Below are 23,119 nucleotides of genomic sequence, written 5' to 3' on the forward strand. Positions count from 1 at the left end.
CCATATCGTCTGCGCATGCATCAAGAAACGAGTTGAAAAAAATTTACTTCCCTTCCCCGCCCTCAACAAAAAATTTATTTTACACTGCATCTGAAATATCTAGGGATAGTGATTTGTGAATGCTGCAAAACTCCATTACCTGAATGTTAACATTACCTTAGCCTCGAAGTAATGTTGCAGCTCCGTAAAACTCTGGTTAGACCACACTTGTTCAGTTCTGGTCTCCACCAACTGATTTCTAAATGGACAATGAACCCATATAATATACACTTTTATTTTGCTCTCTTGTTGCATTACTTATTTAAGTTCATATAAATCAAATTATATACAGTGCCTATAAAGAGTATTCACCCCTTTTGGATGTTTTCATGTTTTATTGTTTTACAAAATTGAATCACAGTAGATTTAATTTGGCTTTTTTGACACTGATCAACATAAAAAAAACTCTTTCATGTCAAAATGAAAACAAATTTCTTCAAAGTGTTCTAAATTAATTACAAATATAAAACACAAAATAATTGATTGCATAAATATTCACCCCCTTTAATATGACACACCAAATCATCACTGATGCAGCCATTTGGTTTTAGGAGTTACATAATCAGTTAAATGGAGATCTGTTTTTGGATACGTGTGTGCAGTCAAGGTGTTCCAATTGATTGTAAGAAAAATACACCTGCATCAGGAAAGTCCAACTGCTGGTGAGACAGTATCCTGGCAAAAACTACACCATGAAGACAAAGCAACACACATCAAAGTTGCTGGTGAACGCAGCAGGCCAGGCAGCATCTGTAGGAAGAGGTGCAGTCGACGTTTCAGGCCGAGACCCTTCGTCAGGACTAACTGAAGGAAGAGTGAGTAAGGGATTTGAAAGTTGGAGGGGGAGGGGGAGATCCAAAATGATAGGAGAAGACAGGAGAGAGAGGGATGGAGCCAAGAGCTGGACAGGTGATAGGCAAAAGGGGATACAAGAGGATCATGGGACAGGAGGTCCGGGAAGAAAGACGGGGGGGGGGGCCCCAGAGGATGGGCAAAAGGTATATTCAGAGGGACAGAGGGAGAAAAAGGAGAGTGAGAGAAAGAATGTGTACATAAAAATAACAGATGGGGTACGAGGGGGAGGTGGGGTCTTAGCGGAAGTTAGAGAAGTCGATGTTCATGCCATCAGGTTGGAGGCTACCCAGACGGAATATAAGGTGTTGTTCCTCCAACCTGAGTGTGGCTTCATCTTTACAGTAGAGGAGGCCGTGGATAGACAGGTCAGAATGGGAATGGGATGTGGACCATGAAGACAAAGAACACTCCAAGCAACTCTGCAAAAAGGGTAGTGAAAAGCACACGTCAGGGGATGGATACAAGAAAATTTTCAAGTACTGAACATGCCTTGGAGAAGTTAAGTCAATAATCAAGAAATGAAAATGAAAAGAATATAGCACAGTTGTAAAACTGCCTCAAAAACTGAGTGACCATGCAAGAAGGGGATATGTGAGGGAGGATACCAACAGACCTAAGTTACAAGCTTCAGGGGCTGAAGAGGCAGCACCTGCACATGCAACTGTTGCCCGGGTGCTTCACCAGTAGCATCTTTATGGGAGAGTGGCAAAAAGAAAGCCACTGTTGAAAAAACTCACATGAAGTCTCAGCTAGAGTTTGTCAGAAGGCATATGGAAGACTCTGAAGTCAACTGGAAGAAGGTTCTACCATCTGATGAAACGAAAATTGAGTTTTGTGGCCATCAGATTAAACACTATGCTTAACTTAAGCCATACACCACACATCATCAAAAACACACCATCCCTACCATGAAGCATGGTAGTGGCTGCATCACACTGTGGGATGCTTCACTGCAGCAGGCCCTGGTATACTTGTGAAGGTAGAAGGTAAAGTAAATGCAGCAAAATACAGAGAAATCCCGATGCAGTCTGCAAGAGAACTGTGACTTGGGAGATTTGTTTTCCAACAAAACAATGACCCCTACCGTAAAGTCAAAGCTACACAGGAATGAGTTAAAAACAACCAAGTTAATATCCTGGAGTGGTCAAGTCAGAGTCCAAACCTCAATCCAATTGAGAACTTGTGGCTGCACTTGAGAAGGGCTGTTCACTCATGATCCCCATGCAATCTGACAGAGCTTGAGCAGTTTTGTAAAGAAGAATGGGGAAAATTACAGTGTCCGGATATGCAATGCTGATAGACACCAACCTAAACAGGCTCAAGGCTGTAACTGCTGCCAAAGATGCATCTACTAAATACTGGCTTGGAAGCAGGTGAATACTTATGAAATCAATTACCTTGTGTTTTATATTTGCAATTAATTTAGGTGACTTTGTAGAAATCTGTTTTCACTTAGATATGAAAGCGTTTTTTTCTCTTGATCAGTGTCAAAAAAGCCAAATTAAATTCTGTGGTTCAATGTTGGAAAACAATAAAACATGTAAGCTTCCAAGGGAGGTGAATACTTTTTATAGGCACTATATGTATGTGTATATATATTTCATGACATATACCAATGATATTAAACCTGATCTGATTTGCAATATAGGATGGAAGTGGAAGCTTTAGAGAGGTTGCAGAAGAGATTTACCAGGATGTTGCCTGGATTAGGAACCATGTCTTATGAGGACAGGTTGAGTGGGCCAAGGCTTTTCTCTTTGGATTGAAGGAGGATGAGAGGTGACTTGACAGAGGTGTGTAAGATGATAAGAGGCATAGATCGAGTGGATAGCCAGCGACTTTTTCTCAGGACAGAAATGGCTAATACGAGGGGGCATAATTTTAAGGAAATTGGTGGAAAGTATGGGGGGGGGGTGTCAGAGACAGACAGTGGTGGATGCCAGATGTGGTAGTGGAGGCAGATACATTAGCTGCATTTTAAAAATTCTTAGATAGGGACACATGGATGATAGAAAAATTGAAGGTTATGTGGGAGATAAGGGTTAGATTGATCTCAGAGCAGGTTAAAAAAAAGTCAGCACAACATTGTGAGTCAAAAAGCCTATACAGTGCTGTACAGGTTTCATGAACAGCCTTAAAATAGGGGTCTTCTGTATTTTGAGAAAAAAGTAAGAAAAGATTAATGCAACACACACAAAAAACGCTGGTGAACGCAGCAGGCCAGGCAGCATCTACAGGAAGAGGTACAGTCGACGTTTCGGACTGAGACCCTTCGTCCGAAACGTCGACTGTACCTCTTCCTATAGATGTTGCCTGGCCTGCTGCGTTCACCAGCATCTTTTGTGTGTGTTGCTTGAATTTCCAGCATCTGCAGATTTCCTCGTGTTTGTGTTAAGAAAAGATTAATCTTTGAGTTACTACTTAAGAACATCTTCCAAGCTAGTTCTGTTCCCAATTAACAGCTTGAGGCTCCAACTACTCTTTATAACTTCAGTTCCAGTTTCATCCTTGTTCTCAGCTCCAGAGCATTGAACATTAATAGTCATGCCATTATTGTTAATAACAAAATATCACAGCTTTACTAGCATTTTCTACTTTCCATGCAATGAGCTAACTGTGTGCAAATCAGTTGTCAAAATATTTAAATAAGGAGCCTCTTTTCTGGCAGTCCCTCCTGATCAAGGATCACATGCTTGAATCTCTCTTATGGATTCTCAGTTGGTTGTTGAGGTAAATGTGGGAATGGCACATTCTTCCATAGATGGCGCAGGAGGTACCTGATGGGGTGGGTGAGTCCCATCATTGAAGTCGGTATGCTCCTTCACATCAAGGAGCTGACTATTGACTTCAGGAGGAGGAAACCAGATGTCCATGAGCCAGTCCACATCAAGGGATCAGAGGTGGAGAGGTCCGCAAATGTAATTTCCTCGGTGTTATAATTTCAGTGGAGCTGTCCTGGGCCCAGGACAATAGTACCATTATGAAGAAAGCACAACAGTGCCTCTACTTCCTTAGAAGTTTGCAAAGATATCATGACATCTAAAACTCAGACAAACGTTATTGATGTGTGGTGGAGAGTATATCGACTGGTTGCATCATGGCCTGGTATGGAAACACCAATGCCCTTGAAAGGAAAAGCCTCTAAAACAGAATGGAACAGCCCACTGTTGAGCACATCCACACGGAGTGTTGTCGCAGGAAAGTAGCATCCTTCATCAAGGACCCCCACCACTCAGGCCATGCTTTCTTCTTGTTATCAGGAAGAAGGTATAGGAGCCTTAGGACTAGCCCCACCAGGCTCAGGCACAGTTATTACCCTTTAACCATCAGGCTCTTTAACCTGCGGGGATAACTTCAGTCACTCCATCAATGAAATGTTCCCACAACCTATGGACACACTTTCAAGGACTTTTCATCTCATGTTCTCAGTATTTATTGCTTATTTATTTTTTATTATTTATTTTATTTTTGTATATGCACAGTTTGCTTTTTTTCTTTACATTGGTTGTTTGACAGTCCTTTTGGGTATGGTTTTTCATTGATTCTATTGTGTTTCTTGGATTTACTGTGTATCCCCGCAAGAAAGCAAATCTCAGGTTTGTATATCGTGACGTATATGTACTTAAATAATAAATTTACTTTGAGCATGTGCTTCTGTCCATTTCCAATGATTCACCTCAGGTCACAAGTCTCAACCAATCCTTGCAATCACTTCCCATGGAGGAACTTTGCTAGAATTCCAGTTGTAGTAGTCTGCTATCAGGAATGCAAACAATATGGCCTACTCAACATACAGTGTAATTAGGCCTCAATGCTGGCTGGACAGAAGACAGTAATGTTGTTTGGTTCTGCTTTCAGGAGCATAACCAAATTGTAGGGTTTTAGCAAGACAGGACACAGTGTTTTGAGAAGCCTTCAATAAGTAATTTAGTCCTAAGCATAGAGGAATACGGATATTACTAACCCGATAGACCACAAGTTACGTGCAGTTCTCAGATCTTGAACCTCATAGAAATTTTGCTGTACAGTTGTTCTTCGACCCAAAATGTTGTGGCAAACTTTCAACTCTCTTCAAGATCAATCTAACACTTTCCTCCCACGTAGCCCTCCATTTTTCTTTAAATGCATCTGCCTCTACCGGTAACATATTCCATTAACTCACCACTCTCAGTGAAAAAAATTACCTCCAACATCGCCCCTTGTTCTTTCCCCCAATCACCTTAAAACTATGCCCTCTTGTATTCGCTATTTCCGCTCTGGGAAAAAGTCTTTGGCTGTTATTTTATCAATGTCTCTTATCATCTTGTATACCTCTTTCCTCCTTCGCTCCAAAGAGAAAAACCCCAGTTCACTCAACCTTTTCATGCTCTCTAATCCAGGCAGCAGTCTGGTAAATCTCTTCTGCATCCTCTCTAAAGCGGCCACATCTTTCCTATGAGGTAAACAGAACTGCGCACAATTTTCCAAGTGTGATCTAACCAGAGTTCTATAGAGTTGCAAATTTACCTCATGGCTCTTAAACTTGCGATCAAATTACCTTTTACCCCACAAATGACCAAAGGCTATGCTGATACACTGAAGGTAAATTTTGTCATCCATGTCTGCTTTCCCCAAGTGGCTTCTGAAATAGAGCATAGCCTCAGGGCATTCATTTGACCTTGGAGCAGCTGGCTAAAAACAACAAAAGAAAATCACTCAGCAATTAAGATTTAAATTCAAATACCTATTTAAAGTAAGTGGCTAAAATGGTGCAATTATTATTTCAGTCTTTCTGAGGGTTCCAATTAGATCCAACATCTATTAGCCTTTGCCAAAGTATTGTGTTCCACGGAGTACAGACTCACAAATAGAGGAAATTACACATGGGAATACAAACAGAATACATGATCTAATAATAGATCACACAGCACCCAAACTCAAGCTTAATAACAGGCAAAAGCAACACTTCTGTACGAAGATGACCTATTTGGCACTGAAGCATTCTTTCAGCCTCAGCATTGGCACAATCTACAAATGAACGCACTTTTGGATCCTATACAGAAGGCAACGTTTTGATTTACTTCTGAAGAATTAAAACTATGTAGAACTGATACTCCTTTTTTAATTAGAAACAAAGATCCATATTACAAATAATAACATCTATACCTCCAGACGATGACTACTTTGGTGCATCATAGTAGTTTGGAAAAATTCAGTCAAGAAAAATGTTACCATACTCTTGACATCTGCTTTGGCTCAGATCGTGAGATCAGTAATAGTGCAATGCTTACCACTGAGCCTAAGCTAAGCTGTTTGTGAAGATCTAGATGCCATTATGCATCAAGTAGCAGAGACATTTTCTGGAAATGACTGGATAACCAATCACTTTGAAGAATTTTCATAGACATCAACGTAGGAAGTAAAAAGCAACAATTTCCACCAAGGATCAATTCACACTCATACATGCACACACAAATTAAAAGCAATAAAGTAAAGCTTTAACAATTTAAAATTTTAAGCCACACACACAAAATGCTGGAGGAACTCAGCAGGCCAGTCAGCATCTATGGAAAAGAGTACAGTCAACGTTTCCGGCTAAAACCTTTGGCAGGAGTCCGCTGAAGGGTTTTGGCTTCAAACATTGACTGTACTCTTTTCCATAGATGACACCTGGCCTGCTGAGTTCCTCCAGCACTTTGCGTGTGTTGCTTGAGTTCAACAAAAATAATGGCTTCAAGTCAGTAATGGCAATGCGCAACAAGGCACATTATTTTAGTATTTTGATATAAAATATATAAAAATATTGATTTTATTATCTATTTTGTTTAGAAATACAGTGTGGACTAGGTCATTCCAGTTTTTCCAAGCCATGCCACCCCAGTAACACTGGCAACAATAATTTAAGCCAAACCTAACCACGGAACAATTTATAATAACCAATTAACCAACCTGGTATTTCTTTGGATTATGGGAGGAAACTGGAGCACCCAAGGAAAACCTGCTCATTCCACAGGGAGGACATACAGGGACGTCCTGCAAAGTATGCTAGAATTGAACTCTGACAGCCTGACCTGTAACAATGTCGCACTAATCACTACACTACCATGGCGCCGATGAAGGATCCAAAACCGAAACATCATCTCTTTATTCCTCTCCATAGATTCAAAGAACATTTATTACCAAAAAATGTATGCAGTCTGAAATTTGTCTTCCCACAGACAGCTACGAAACAAAGAAAACTATGGAACCAGTTCAGAGAAAAAGATTAAACCCCCAATTTACAAAAAGAACAAATAGCACAAATGGCAAAAAACGAGCAAACAGCACAGAATATAAAGCCTGAAATCACAAGGAATGTTCAGTTTCAGTTCAGCTCAGTTCAAGCTAGCCCTGTGGGGCTTGTTGACTGCAGGTTGCAGAGCCCTGTCCTCCCCAATCCAAATCGCACAAATTAAGTAAAAAAGGAGTGACCAGAAACCAGAAACACATCATAACATGAACTACAGAGACACTGGCTAACCTGCTGAATTCCTCCAGCATTTAGCGTCTGTTACTCTGGATTTTCTGCATCTGCAGAATCTCTTATGTTTAGAATATTTTTACCTTTTGTTTTTACTTATGACAGGAGGAAATGAAAGGGAACAAAAAACAGTCGTGATTTACATCATCTCATTCCATCCCCATAACCCCAACAGTTGCAACAAGTTTCATGACAGAGAAAAAAAAACAAGGGAATAGGCAGTTTAAATGGTTTTGGCATGGACTAGATGGGCCAAAGGGACTGGTTCTGTGCTGTTCTTTTCTAGAACTCCAAGATATTTTATTCATTTTATTTAGAGATACGGCACAGACAAGCCTTTCTGGCCCAACAAGCCACAATGCCGGGCAAACCACCTATTTAACCCTAGCTTAATCATAGGATTTACCATTTACAATGACCAATAACCCTACTGACTAGTACGTCTATATATATTGCTGGGGTTAATGAAGTTGACAGCCTGTTACTTGTGGTGTGCCACAGAGATTAATATTGAGCATCAGATGTTCAGAATTTACGTGAATGACATTATCAATGTAGAAAGTACCTTAGGGCCTTATCTTCTTTTCCCACCTCTGACCTGTTTTAACAAAGCAAGTTTGGAAAAACAGCCAAGGTCCATTTTTAAAATAGACGTGGACAAAATAAGCAAGTGCACGTGATGATGGGAGATGGAGTACAATATTGAAAAATGCAAAATGTGCAACTTATTAGGAAGAAATGAAAAGGTCAAAATCAGAATCAGCTTTATTATCTTTTACATGTTGAGAAATTTGTTGTTTTCTGGTGGCAGCATAACTCAACACAAAAAAATACTGCAAAAGGTGATGTCTTTACAAATAAGTAATTGTGTTTACAAATAAGTAAACACGTAGTTGCTTGTGTATGCTGCGACTCAGGAAGGAAAAGAAAACGTGAAAGTGCAGATACAGAAAGATAAGCTTTATTTATTGCACATATATTCAAATATGGAAAGCAAGCAATGGGGTTGAGTGCCCTCTGACATGCCTAGCAAGCCATTCCATTGTAATGAACTACATGGAAATAAAAGTGAATGGATCAACTGAGGCACCAGAAACAAAACTCTCCCAATTCTGAAAGTCCTCCTTTCAAACATCTGGAGAGGAGGGAGTTCCAATAATGGGAGAGCTGTTTCATACAAAAGTCAAACAGCAGCCTGACAAAGTTATACCCACTAGCTATCCCAGCAAGATCACAGACCTAGCCGAGGTGGTATACAGTCAGAAGGGGACTACACTGGGACTCCACAACATTGTCTCTGGATCCCGTGATACTTTATTTCATTTATTTAGAGATAAAGCATGGTACCAGACCCTTCTAGCCCAGTGACCCCATGCCACCAAATTACACCCATGTGATGAAGCCATACATCTTTGAATGTGGGAAGAAACAGGAGCACCCAGAGGAAACTACGCGGACATGGGGAGAACATACAAACTCCTTAGACAGCGGCACATTTGAACCTAGGTCGCTCGCTCTATAATATCTCATGGCATCAGGTTAAACATGGGCAAGGAAACCTTCTGCCGATTACCACCTCCCCACACTCTCCCTGGCCGATGATTCAATACCACTCAACAAAGAGAATGTGCAAACTCCACTCATACAACTACGGTCAAGATTGAAGCTGGGATTCTGGAGGCATAAGAGAGAAACAATAAACACCACATAATCATGCTGCTTCAACTTCTGATGCCGACAGAGATTGAAGTTGATGCCTAAAAGCTGTTTCTTTTCCTTGGCATAGGTTCAAAATAAGGGGTTAGCTATTTTACAATGAGACAAGGAGACATTTCTTTGTCCAAAGAATCATTGGTTATTGTTCTTTACCTCAGAAGTCCAAGGATATTCAGTCATAAAACGTAATCAAAGCTTTGGATCAATTGACAGTCGCATATTTGCAATTGAACGTACAAAGAAAGGTTATTTTACTAAATGGCTGAGCAGATGATAAGGGTTGTACTGAGAACTCTCTCTTCTATTGCTTAAATGTGTCAGTTCACTTTTCTACACTGTTCCACACAATCCAACAACCAGTCTCTATCAGAGCATATGAAGTACATGGTTTGGTAGAGTCTACATCTTGCTGCAGAGCTGAAAATTATAAGTTTCTTCACTATTTGCTGTACTCAGAAGTTTCATGTCTTCTGCAAATGTCAAAGCCGTGCACTGTTCCAAGTCCATGATGTTAACATTTATTATAAACAGCAGTGATACCAGCACTGATTCCTGGAAAACACCCACTTATAATTCCTGTCTAATCAAAAATAAAACAGCCATTCAGCTCTCATACAGCATAGTTATTTTTCTATCCAAGTTACCATTGATTGGGGATTTCAATTTTGCTGACAAACCTATTATATATTATCAACTCCCTTTGTACTGCAACAAGGTATTGTGACAGCTAGCATAACGTTTTACAGCACCAGTGATAGAGGTTCAATTTCCACCACTGTCTGTAAGAAGTTTGTATGTTCTGTGTAGTACTTTTCCATGGCTCTATTTTCCCACTGTGACGGTGTGGGCTTCCTCTGGGTGTCCCAGTTCCATCCCACATTCCAAAGATTTGAGCTAGCAAGATGTTGGCATGCTATGTCAGAGTCAGAAGCATGGCGACAATTGCAGATTGCCCCCAGCACACCCTTGGACTGTGTTGGCCATTGAAGCGATGATGCATTTCACTTTATGTGTGACGTTTTGATGTACAAGTGACAAATAAAGCGAACTGACCTTTAATTAAATTTATTTATTTAGCGATACAGTGGAAAATAGACACTGTCACCTCTTCGAGCCATGCTGCACCAGCAACCACAACCTTGATTAACCCTAACCTGATCATGGGACAATTTACAATGACCAATTAACCGACTGGTACATCTTTGAACTGTAGCAGAAGACTGGAGCACTCGGGGAAATCTTCTGGATAGTCTATCCAATACATCATTACTCCAATTCACTCTTTATTATACTTCAACCAAAAAAAAAAATCAGGTTAGTGAAACATAACAAATCTGTGCTGCTCTCATTAGTCCATGCTCACACAAGTAATTGTGGATTTTGTCCTGAATTATCTTTTCTAATAGTTTCTCCATCTTTGACTTCAAATTGACTAGTCTGCCTGAAGTTGGCAGGTTATCCATCTCCCACTTTTTTTTGAAAAGCAATGTTCCAGTCTTGTCAAAATCTCATTGTTTGTGTGTCCAAATCTGAATCAGTTAGAGGCTGAAAAACATGGCCTGCTTTGGGGTTAGAGGACTCTGTATATGCTTGGGTGGGAGGGAGGAAAGAGGCTTGTTTTGCTGTTGTCGTTTTGTTGCTCATTGCATTCTGTTTTGTTCTAACAAGCATTGTGGGCCTACCACATTGACACAGGAATGTGCAGTAACACACCTTTGTCGTGTCAATGCAAATGACACATTTCTCTATATGTTTTGCTGCACACATGATAAATAAACTTGAATTCTCATATTGAATGGATGTTCAGCACCACTCTATTATTTTCCTGAGCAATATAACAATATAAGTTATTACAGTAACAAAGGTAGGATTGGTCTACCAGGAGAATTTACAGGGTGTATAATACTCTCAAGTCAAAATTCAATAGGTAATTCATATGCAACAATAATGAGGTGGCCTACAGGGAAGAAGTCATCTCTCTGACACAGTGGTGTCAAGAAAACAACCTCTCCTTCAATGTTGCATAAACAAAGGAGCTGGTTGTGGACTACAAGAAGAATGAAGACGGGCTAACCCCTATTGACATCAATGGATCTGGGGTTGAGAGGGTGAACAACTTCAAGTTCCTCGGCATCCACATCACCGAAGACTTCATGTGGTCTGCACACACCAGCTATGTGGTGAAAAAGGCACAAAAGCACCTCTTTCACCTCAGACGGTTGAGGAAGTTTGGAATGGACCCCCAAATCCTAAGAACTTTCTACAGGGACACAATTGAGAGCATCCTGACTGGCTGCATCACTGCCTGGTATGGGAACTGTACCCCCCTTAATCGCAGGACTCTATAGAGAGTGGTGCAGACAAGCCCAGCACATCTGTAGTTGTGAACCTCCTATGATTCAGGACATTTACAAGGACAGGTGTGTAAAAAGGGCCCGTGGGATCATTGGAGATGCAAGCCATCCCAACCACAATCTATTCCAGCTGCTACCATCCGGGAAGTGGTACCACAGCATAAAACCCAGGACCAACAGGCACCGGGACAGCTTCTTCCACCAGGTCGTCAGACTGATGAACTCACACTGATTTGAGTGTACTCTATATTACATTGACTGTTCTATTTATTATAAATTACTATGATTGCACATTGCACATTTAGATGGAGAAGTAACATGAAGATTTTTACTCATGTGTGTGAAGTATGTAAGAAATAAGGTCAATTCAATTCAATCCTGACCAAAATCAATTATACCAAATATCCTGTAAACAATTATTAACAGGATAACTCTCTAGGAGTTTCTCCAGGTTGCATCCTAGGGCCAATCATTTTCAGTTGCTTCTTACAGACAGTGGCAGGATGGAACCCGATTTTACAGCTAGCACTATAAAGTGCTACACTAACCACTACACTACTGTGCTAATGAGTAATAATGATTAACTGCAAATCAGCTTTCAAAGATTATCTAAGGATTAACTTTATCTGTCACATTTACATCAAAATATGCAGTGAAATGAGTTGCTTGTATTAACAATTAATAGTCTGAGATGTCCTGGGGACATCCCACAAGTGTCACCATGCTTCCAGCACCAACGTAGCATGCCCAAAACTTATTAACCCTTAGTAAACCATACATCTTTGGAACATGGGAGGAAACTAAAGCATCCACAGGAAATCTACTCAGTCATGGGCAGTACATACATAGCACTTACAGACAGGAGGAATTGAACCCCGATTACTGGCCCCAACCCCTAGGCTATGGCGCCACCCAATGCATTCTTACTTTATTCCTGTTAATGCCACAGTACTAATATTTGCTATAGGCACTACTGAAAGGGAATGACATGCTCATATTCAGTTAACAATACAAAAGATTTATCAAATTCACAAACAGATTTTCTTAAATCTAAAAAGAACACTAGCTTTCTATCATTGCACATGATATTTTTCAAAAGCAAGGCCTAAATGGCAAAATGAACTTAATTTGCAACTTCCTATTATTCTAACTTCAACAGAAGGGAATTGGGCCACATTAACAGTGATAATTAATTCTATGGACAAGGAATATTGCAACAATGACTGAACTTCCCAAAGATAATTAATATTCAAAACCTCAAGTTAATTAAAAAGCGAACTGCAGCAATTAGCCAGACCATGTAATTTCCACTTGCACAAACCCTTAAAATTCTTTCATTTATCCATTAAAATTGCAATTTCCTGGAATTTTGGGATTATCAATAAAATAATTTCTGCTTAACCCTAAATTGCTGTGCCAGCCAACTGGCGGGAGTATCCAAAGACATGTTCGTTTTCTCAATGCTACAGTTGGAACTTCCCACCTGCTTTCAAAGGGCAACAACTGTACCAGTGCCCAAGAAGAGCAGTGTGAGCTGCCTCAACAACTATCATCCAGGAATGCTCACTTCCACAGAGATGAAATGCTTTGAGAGGTTGGTCATGGTTAGAATCAACACCTGCCTCAGAAGCACCCACTGCGATTTGCCTATCGCCACAATATGTCTACAGCAGATGCGACCTCAATGGCTCGCCATGCAGTCTTGGATCACATGGACAATGCAAATACTGTACCTACGTCAGGATGCTGTTTATTGACTATAGCTCAGCATTTAATACCATCATTCCTACAAGTCCTGATTGAAAAGCCATAGAACCTAGGAATCTGTACCTCGCTCTGCAAATGGATCTTCGATTTCCTACGCAAAAGACCACAATCTGTGTGGACTGGAAATAACATCTCCACCTCGCTGACAATTAACACTGGCGCTACATTGGGATGTGTGCTTAGCCCTCTCCTCTACTCTCTCTACACCCACAACTGTGTGGCTAGGCATAGCTCAAACAGAAGCTATAAATTTGCTGATGACACAACCATTGTTGGCAGAATTTCAGATGGTGACAAAAGGACATACAGGAGCGAGATATAGCAGTTAGTTTGAGTGGTCGCAGCAACAACCTTGCACTCAACATCAGCAAGAACAAAGAGCTGATTGTAGACTTCAGGAAGGGTACGATGAGGGAACACAAATCAATCCTCATAGAGGGATCATATGTAGAGAGAGTGAGCAATTTCAAGTTCCAGGGTGTTAATATCTCTGAGGACCTAACCTTGATGCAACATAGTGATGCAGCTATAGAGGCATCAAAACAACAGCTATATTTCATTAGGAGTTTAAGGAGATTTAGTTTGTCAACTTAAAACACTCGAAAACTTCTACAAATGTACCATGGAGAGTATTCTGACTGGCTGCATCACTGTCTGGTATGGGAGGGGGCTACTCCACAAGACTGAAGTTGCAGAAACTTGCAAAATTAGTCAGCTCTATCATGGGTACCAGCCTTTGTAGTATCCAAAACATTTTCGAGGAACAATGCCTGAGGAAGGTGGCGTTCATCATCAAGTACCCCCACCACCCAGGAGATGCTGTCTTCATGCTGTTACTGTCAGGAAGGATGTATAGAGACCTGAAGGCACACTCAGTGATTCAGGAACAGCTTCTTCCCCTATGCTTTCAATTTCTAAATAGACACTGAACCATGAACACTACCTCACTACTTACTTCTATTTCTGTTATTTTGCACTACTTTTTTTTAAAAAAACTTAACTATTCTTTAGACATATAAATGCTTAATGTAACTGATTTTTTTCTCGAAATTCATTTATCACGTATTTCATTATACTGCTGCCATAAAGTTAAAAATTTTCACAATATATGCCAGTGATATTAAATCTGATTCTCATTCTTTTCAGAGGATGAATTCTGCTTTTCATAGATTATGATGCAGCCACATTAGGGGTATAACATACACAACGCAGGGTATGTATATGTAAAGCCATACTCAATGTGCAATGGTTAAAGATATGAGTAATCCTTTTCTCCCTCTCACTGATGCTGCAAGAGCATTAATTTTATTACAAGTTTTGGGCCTATTAGCACTGTCTTCTGGTACTTTTTAACTGTAAATTAGTTTACTTATTAGATCCTATCCTAATTGCTGCTCTCTTTTTAACTGAACTAAAGCTGAGCATTCACTGGAGACTCTAAAATAAACACCTTCAATGTGCAAGCTGTATAAAATGCGGCTTTCTCAGATTATACACTTCTGACCCATTTTAATTTTAAATGTAGAAACATGTTTCCTTGTACTTTACATGTTCAATAATGTGCTTCAACAACAGAAATGACATTGGAGTTGATTAGTGAATTTCTGTAAAACAAGTGAACTCAGGTCATGGAGATAAAGTTATAGAGCACTACAGCTCAGAAACAGGCCCTTCGTCCCACCTAGTCAATGCCAGGTCCCATTCTGCCTAGTCCAACTGACCCGACCCTCTCATCCATGCACTTACCCAAACTTCTCTTAAATTCCACTATTTCCACTGGAAGCTCGTTCCACACTCTCACTACCCTCTCAATGAGGAAGTTCCCTTTCAGGTTCCCATTAAATATTTCACCTTTCATTGTTAACCTATGCCCTCTAGTTTTAGTCTCAGTGGAAAAAGCCTGCCTGGATTTACCCTACCTATGCCCTTCATAGTTTAGTATACCTTTATCAAATACCCCTAGTTCTGCTAAGCTCTAGGAAATAAAGTTCTGACCTATTGAAGCTTTCCCTATAATTCAGTTCTTCAAGTCCCATCAAGATCCTTGTAAATTTTCTCCGTGCTCTTTCAATCTTATTTATAACTTTTCCTTAGGTTTGGGACCAGGATCGCACAAAATCCTCCATATCTGGTCCCACCAACATCCTATACAACTTCAACATAATTTCCCAACCCTTGTACTCAATACTTCTGATTTATGAAGGAAAATGTGCCAAAAGCTGTCTTTATGACACCATCTACCTGTGATAGTACTGGGTGGTTGCATGTTTTGTACTCAATACTGAAAGAAGGCATCAAGCACACTTGTACAACATTTATCCTGCAATGGATGCAAAGTTAAACTTTTTTTTCGCACTTTTCATATAAATTGTCTAGCTGACACAGAAAGTATAACAGCTTGAAACAAATTGTGCTTTCTAAGCAACAAAGTATACCCCAGTGCTGCTGAAATGCACCCTCCAACTCAAGGACCTCTTCCACAGGACAGGACCTTTAAGGAAACACAAAATGTTTTTGAAAGAACCTTCATCAGGACTGGAAAGGAAGAGGGAAGATGCCACAATAAGGTGGTTGGGGGAAAGGAGAGAGTGCAAGCTAGAAGCCAAGTGGCTGGGGGAGGGGGAATGAAGCAAGAAGGTAGGAGGCAATGGGTGGAAAAGGTAAAGGGCAGGAGAAGAAGGAAACTAATAGGAGAACAGAGTGGACCATGGGAGAAAGGGAAGGAGGAGGGGAAACAGCAGAAGTAATAGGTAGGTGAGGAGAAGAGGTAAAGGGGTAGGGCAGAGTAGGGAATTAAAGAGGAGGAAAGAAGGAAGGGGGCTAAATTAATGTTCATGCCAATGAAGAAAAAGCATTTCAGGATGTATATTGTATACGTTTCTCTGACATTAAATGTAGCTTTGAAACCTTTGAACAGGTTGAAGGCTACCTAGACAGACTATAAGATGTTGCTCATCCAACCCGAGAAGGGCCCCATCATGATAGAAGAAGAAGAAGAAGACAGGCATGTCGGAATGGGAATTGAAATGGGGATTGGAATTAAAATGGCTGGATACCCAGGAATCCTGCTTTTCATAAATGGAACAAAGATGTTCAACAAAGGCATCCCCCAATCTACATTGGATCTCACCAATGTAGAGGAAGCCGCATCAGGACCACCAGACACAGTAGACGACCCTAACAGATTCACAGGTGAAGTGATGCTTCACCTGGAAGGTCTATTTGGTACCCTGAATGCAGGTGAGGAAGGAGGTGAATGGTAGCATTTCTTCTCGCCTGCTGAGATGTGCGCCAGCAGGGAGATTCGTGGGGAGGGACAAAAGGACAAGGGAATCTGATCTCCTTTCAGATTCTTTATTCAACCTTTCAGCTTTTCCAACTAGCACCTCCCAGCTTCTTACTTCCCCCCTCCCCCCCCACCATATTCTAGCTTGTACTCTGTCTCCCCCACTATCTTATTCTGGCATCTTCCCCTTTCTTTCCAGCCCCGATGAAGGGTCTTGGCTCTAAATATAAACTGTTTATTCATTTCTATAGATGGTGCCTAACCTGCTGAGTTCCTCCAGCATTGTGTGCATGTGTGTTGCTCTGGATTTCCAGAATCTGCAGAATCCCTTGCAGAATCCTTTTCTTTCTCTATTTAAATATCCAAGGATTTTATTTATAGAGTTAAATTATAACTTATTTGCTGAGGACATTTCACAGAAAAAAACAGCCATATAGAGAGAGACTTTAGAAATCTCAAGCCAAATTCACCATTTCAGTTCCATTAATACTGCCCAATGTAACCCATACTGATCTGAAATATAACTCTAAAACCATTAATTTATTCGTATGGACCTCAATAATAACTTCTTCTGTGACTCATCCTTTACTATTCTTTAGGAAAAAGCTGAATAGTAGCCTTTAAAGCAAAGCAAGAAATCCTAAAGAAACCAATCTCAGAAAAAGAATTAAAATAGAATAAGAGATTAAATGTCATGAACATATTAACTTTCCTAGCTCATCAAGCTGGTAGTTGTAATATATTTTTATTGTTAAATCTGACCTAGCTGAATAAGCTGTCCTTGTGAAAATATCAGAGTGATAATAACTCTGAAGTCACCATTTCACCACCGCCAAGTCATTATGGGTCTAAAAGCCATGTCTCAAACATAAAGAAGCAAACAAATTCCAGTTTCAGGCCGAGACCCTTCGTCAGGACTGTACCTCTTCCTAGAGATGCTGCCTGGCCTGCTGTGTTCACCAGCAACTTCGATGTGTGTTGCTTGAATTTCCAGCATCTGCAGAATTCCTGTTGCTTGCGCAAACAAATTCCAGGTCATTTACTCAATACTACCAGAACTAAGGGCAATTTATCCTCAGCAACACACACAAATGCTGGAGGAACTCAGCAGGCCAGGCAGCATCGATGGGAAAGAGTAAATAAACAGTCAACGTTTCAGGCCAAGACTCTTCATCAGGACTGGAAAGGAAGGGGAGAAGTCAGAATAAAAAGGTGGGGGGGGGGAGGGAGGAAGAAGCACAATGTGGCTGGTGATAAGTGAAACTGGGAGAGGGAGAGGAGGTAAAGTAAAGAGCTGGGAAGTTGGTTGGTGAAACAGATAAAGGCTGGAGAAGGATAGAGTAGTGGTCCCCAATCTCCAGGCCACGAAGTACGCAGGGGTGCAGTGGTAGCCGGGCCAGGCGGGATGGGGTGGGGCAGCACCTAATTAATTAGCTTGTTTATTTGGGCTTTTTTCTTAAAGATGTGCTGGTTGCGTCCCGGCTACCACTGCACCCCTGCATGCTTCGTGGCCCGGTATCCGTCCGTGGCCCGGAGGTTGGGGACCACTGTGATAGAGGACAGAAGACCATTAAAGACATTAAAGAAAGAGAAGGGGGAGGAGCACCAGAGGAAGGTGATGAGCAGGTAAGGAGATAAGGCTAGAGAGGGAAACAGGGAAGGGGGGGGGAGCAATTACCACAAGTTCGAGAAACCGATGTTCATGCCATCAGAATCAGAATCAGAATCAGGTTTATTATCACCGGCATGTGACGTGAAATTTGTTAGCAGCAGCAGCTCAATGCAATACACAATATAGCAGAGAGAGAGAGAGAGAGAGAGAGAGAGAGAAATATAATAAAAAAACATAATGAACAAGTAACACACATCAAAGTTGCTGGTGAACGCAGCAGGCCAGGCAGCATCTGTAGGAAGAGGTGCAGTCGACGTTTCAGGCCGAGACCCTTCGTCAGGACCTGAAACGTCGACTGCACCTCTTCCTACAGATGCTGCCTGGCCTGCTGCATTCACCAGCAACTTTGATGTGTGTTGCTTGAATTTCCAGCATCTGCAGAATTCCTGTTGATAATGAACAAGTAAATCAATTACATATATTGAATAGATTATTTAAAAATGTGCAAAAACAGAAATACTGAAAATTTTAAAAAGTGAGGTGGTGTCCAAAGCTTCAATGTCCATTTAGGAATCAGATGGCAGAGGGGAAGAAGCTGTTCCTGAATCGCTGAGTGTGTGCCTTCAGGCTTCTGTATCTCCTACCTGATGGTAACAGTGAGAGAAGGGCATGCCCTGGGTGCTGGAGGTCTTTAATAACGGATGCTGCCTTTCTGAGACACCGCTTCCTAAAGGTGTCCTAGATACTTTGTAGGCTAGTACCCAAGATGGAGCTGACCAGATTTACAACCTTCTGCAGCTTCTCTCAGTCCTGGGCAGTAGCCCCCCCATACCAGGCAGTGATGCAGCCTGTCAGAATGCTCTCCATGGTGCAACAAAAGAAGTTTTTGAGCGTATTTGTTGACATGCCAAATTGCTTCAAACTCCTAATAAAGTATAGCCGCTGTCTTGCCTTCTTTATAACTACATCGATACGTTGGGACCAGGTTAGATCCTCAGAGATCTTGATACCCAGGAACTTGAAACTGCTCACTCTCTCTACTTCTGATCCCTCTGTGAGGATTGGTATGTGTTCCTTCGTCTTACCCTTCCTGATGTCCACAATCCGATCTTTCCTCTTACTGATGTTGAGTACCAGGTTGTTGCTGTGGCACCATTCCACTAGTTGGCATATCTCACTCCTGTACTCCCTCTCGTCACCTGAGATTCTACCAACAATGGTTGTATTGTCAGCAGATTTGTAGATGGTATTTGAGCTATGCCTAGCCACACAGTCATGTGTAGACAGAGAGTAGAGCAGTGGGCTAAGCAACACACCCTTGAGGTGCCCCAGTGTTGATTGTCAGCGAAGAGGATATCAGGAAGGAGGACACCCAGACAGAATACAAGGTATTGCTCCTCGAACCTAAGTGTGGCTATTATCCTCAACTTGATTTCAAAGACTGTTGTGACAAGTAAATCTTTCCCAAGATGGTGTGCATTCCATGTGATTGCATCTGTATGTGCAGCCCAAGACACATCATCATCATCATCAAATAGGTTAACACCCAGGAATTTTAAGCTGCTGAATTTCCAGTTGAGTTTAAGATATCATTTAAGAAACATTTGGATAGGTACTTGGAAAGGCAGGGCTTAGAAAGCTATGGGCTGAATGAAGCTAATTGAGACTAGATGGGTGGGTACTGTGGTCAGAAGGGACAGGTTGGGCTGAAGGGCCTATATCCATTCTGTGACTCCATGGTGGATTTCAAAGAAACAGAAAATTATAATGAACAGTGTAATTTGAAGTAATACAGTACATGAGTATTAGGACTAAATCAAAAGCAAATTACTTTAAAAATATATTTCAATTATATAAATAGAGTGCTCCTTTCATCGAGGGAGGAGGGAAGGAAGACAAGCTAGAAGGTAATATGTGAAACCAGGTGGTAAAGGAAGGGGGAATAAAGGAAGATGTGAGGTGAAAGGTAGAAATGGTAGAGAGCTGGAGGAGAAGGTATCTGATAGGAGAGGAGAGTGAACCATGGTAGAAAGGGGAGAAGGGGGGAAACCAAGGGGAGCAGATAGGCAGGTGAGGAGAAGAGAAGGCACGAGAGGGGGCCAGAGTGGGTAATTGAAAAAAAGGGAAGGGGGAGGGGGAAGATCTACCAGAAAATGGAGAACTCAATGTTCATGCCATCAGGGTGGAGGCTAAAGAGGCCAGAGGTCAAAGTGGGAAATAGAAGAGGGAGGCAATAAAGTTACCAAAAGTTGGAGAAACTATTTATTCATTTCCATAGATGCTGCCTGACCTACTGAGTTCCTCCAGTATTTTGTGTGTGTTACTCTGGATCTCCAATATCTGCAGAATCTCTTGTGTTTATGAGCATTTGAATGCCCATAAATAACAAACTTTGGAGCCACAGGGGCCATAACTCCAGACAGCTTTTCTTCCTCTGTGACAGTCTACCGACTCTACAAAGTCATAATGAAGAATCAAAGGCATAAAACTGAACAGATCAGCATAATTATGTTTGAAATAATTAGGTTTTCATTTTAAAAAGTTGAAATGGAACATCGTTTGTATATGAACAAATCTTAGACACCAACATAAAAAGAGCATAATGTTTGAGGTATATCAGTAAAAATAAAAATACAAGGTGATACATTTAAATCTGTTTTGCTGTTTAACATCAAACAAGCACTGATCATAATGCATTAAGGAAACAATGGCAAAATAAAAGGTTGCAGAACAAGGAAATAAGTAGAACTAGAGTTCAAATGGCTAAACTTTTGCTTGCAACTCACCCAGAAATATCAAGCAGATAGTAAAATGCTACCGATGTGGATGACGCACCTGGCTTCTTCAATAACTTGCTTTAAAGATAATTTTAAAAACTGTCATAGAGCAAACAGAGGCCTGAAAGAGTTTTCTTGGAAACACCTCCTGAAGTGAATAAATAACTTCCTCTTAATACAGTTGAGATGCCAAAATCCTGATGTTGAAGATGTAGTAACTGCTGACTAAATATCACATACAAATGAATTTAATAATCAAAAATAGCGTTTTAAGAAGTGCTTCAATCACTAAGTCTAACTGAAATGCTGAGCTGTGACATAATTCAGAGTAAGCGACCTCAAATAAATTATCAGCAAGGTTCAATGCACTAGGTTGAGTACATTCAATCACTGAAAAATAACACAACACAGGACAGCTCAAGGAAATTTGGAAATATGAATTCAGAAGAATCAAGAACATCAGATTAAATTGCAGTTTAAATCTTTAAAGGAGACTCGGGTCCAGAAAGCTATTCTCCAGAGCTTACAGAGTCGTCCAAGAATTTCTACGAAAATATTAGCTTAAGTGTAAATTTAAAAAGCACAATGATCAATTGTAAACTCAAAACGTTCCTGCAGCTCAGACTCTCAAACCTGATGGTCAGAACTCGGGCAGGGTCCCTCAATCGGCACCAGTTCCAACGCACAAAAACAATCATTAGACACCCCGCAACACTGATCCTAGACCGGCAATAATTCACGCAAGTATCAAATGAGCAACACTCCCAAACCACTACGTCCTGAAAACAATTTCTGGACATGCAGTAGCCAAAAAGAGACCTCAGATGGGCACTAACATGACAATGTCACTCACTACACACAAGTTCTGGGTGCTGGCCGGGCAGCGGCACCAGCGCAGGTACTATGACAGGTACCGTCAACAAGCTGAAAGTTGGAAAGGTAGAGATCTGGGGCTGGCACTTGACGCAAAGCGCTGGCCAGGCAGTGACCCGGGACTAACGCGGGGAGCGGAGCCACGCGTGGTCCCGGACATTCTCAGCTGGTAAGGAACATCGGAAACCGGAGATCGAGTAACATCATTCACCAGAGCAATAGTTACCAAGGAGAGAAAGGACCGAACAACAGGGACCATGTACGTGTCAGCTCAACCAGTGCAGGGGAGATTCATTAAGCCGTCTGTGGAGCAGCAGACACCGGACAGGGGGCGAAGGATCGGTAGAGACCTGGGGTGGTGGGGATGAGTTGCAGGTCTTTCATTCCACCCTTGGAACGCTGCTCCTTGCACCGTATTTAGGTTCAAACCTCACCGGGAAGGAGGTGGGAGGCATGGCCAGCGGGAGCGGGAGCCACGGGGGATCGATCAGCGACGGCGGCCGAGAAAAGAAGCCCCGGTGCTCCCGAAGGAAACCGGCCAGCGGGAGCAGAAGCCCCGGCCAGGTTACGAGTCCTGCTGCCCCCAGCCCTCGACCCCCCGATCCTCCGATCCCACCGCCCGGCCCGGCGAGCCGTCCGCCCTCCGGGGCACGCTGCCGAGCCGCCGAGACCGGAAGCGGAGAGGCTCGCGTGTGGGTGCACTGGGCCCCGTAGGAAGCCTCGCTCCGCACGATCTGTCAGCGGGGGCCCCGAGGCCCGGAGCCACGCTTCCATCGCAACCGCCGTTGCCCCGCAAGGTTTGGGCGCCGGTCGGCGGGGCACCATGGAAACGGGCATCACCATCCACCGGCCGGCCGCCCGCCCAGCCCCCCCGGGGTCCCCGACCCTGACCGGCCTGATCCTCCCCAGCCCCAGCCTGTTACCACAGTGAGTAGAGGTCTCATCTGCTCTCCTCCATCCTCCTCCATGGTCGCCTCGCGTACGATTGCCGTCTCCGTCGGTCGGTTAGACGGAGCTGCTGATGTCACCCCGCCGCTGGCCGCCGCTAACTGACAGCACCTCCTCCAATCAGCGGCCGCGTCCTCCACAGGGGGCGGAGAGAGCGCCAATCACTCCGGTTCCGTTCGCAGTCCGTTGAGGATTGACAGCGAGACTTACCAATCACGTCAATCACAGAGTTGATTGACGTTAATGCGAGCCGGTCGCTTGTTGATTGATATCAAAACTTGCCAATAGCCCTGATGTAAGGGAACTGATTTGCAGCATTCTCTGTCTCGATAGTTACTGACCGATCTGCTGAGAGATGTATTGGATCTGAAATTGGAATTGTTTTATTATTGT

At 42.1% G+C, this 23,119-nt stretch overlaps 1 protein-coding gene across 4 annotated transcripts in view; it reads right to left on the reverse strand.

The window, feature by feature from the left end:
* LOC140212416 (sodium bicarbonate cotransporter 3-like) overlaps window positions 1–22,820 on the reverse strand; it is a 145,476-nt gene extending 122,656 nt beyond the window's left edge. For all 4 annotated transcript variants that reach the window (XM_072283178.1, XM_072283176.1, XM_072283177.1 and 1 more), the window contains exon 1: window positions 22,702–22,820. In XM_072283178.1, the coding sequence (XP_072139279.1) occupies window positions 22,702–22,746 (45 nt within the window). In that variant the 5' untranslated portion in view covers window positions 22,747–22,820. The remainder of the gene's footprint in view (window positions 1–22,701) is intronic.
* Between the last annotated feature and the right edge of the window lie 299 nt (window positions 22,821–23,119).

The sequence above is a fragment of the Mobula birostris genome, chromosome 19 (assembly GCF_030028105.1).
Source record: "Mobula birostris isolate sMobBir1 chromosome 19, sMobBir1.hap1, whole genome shotgun sequence".
Taxonomy (NCBI): Eukaryota; Metazoa; Chordata; class Chondrichthyes; order Myliobatiformes; family Myliobatidae; genus Mobula; species Mobula birostris.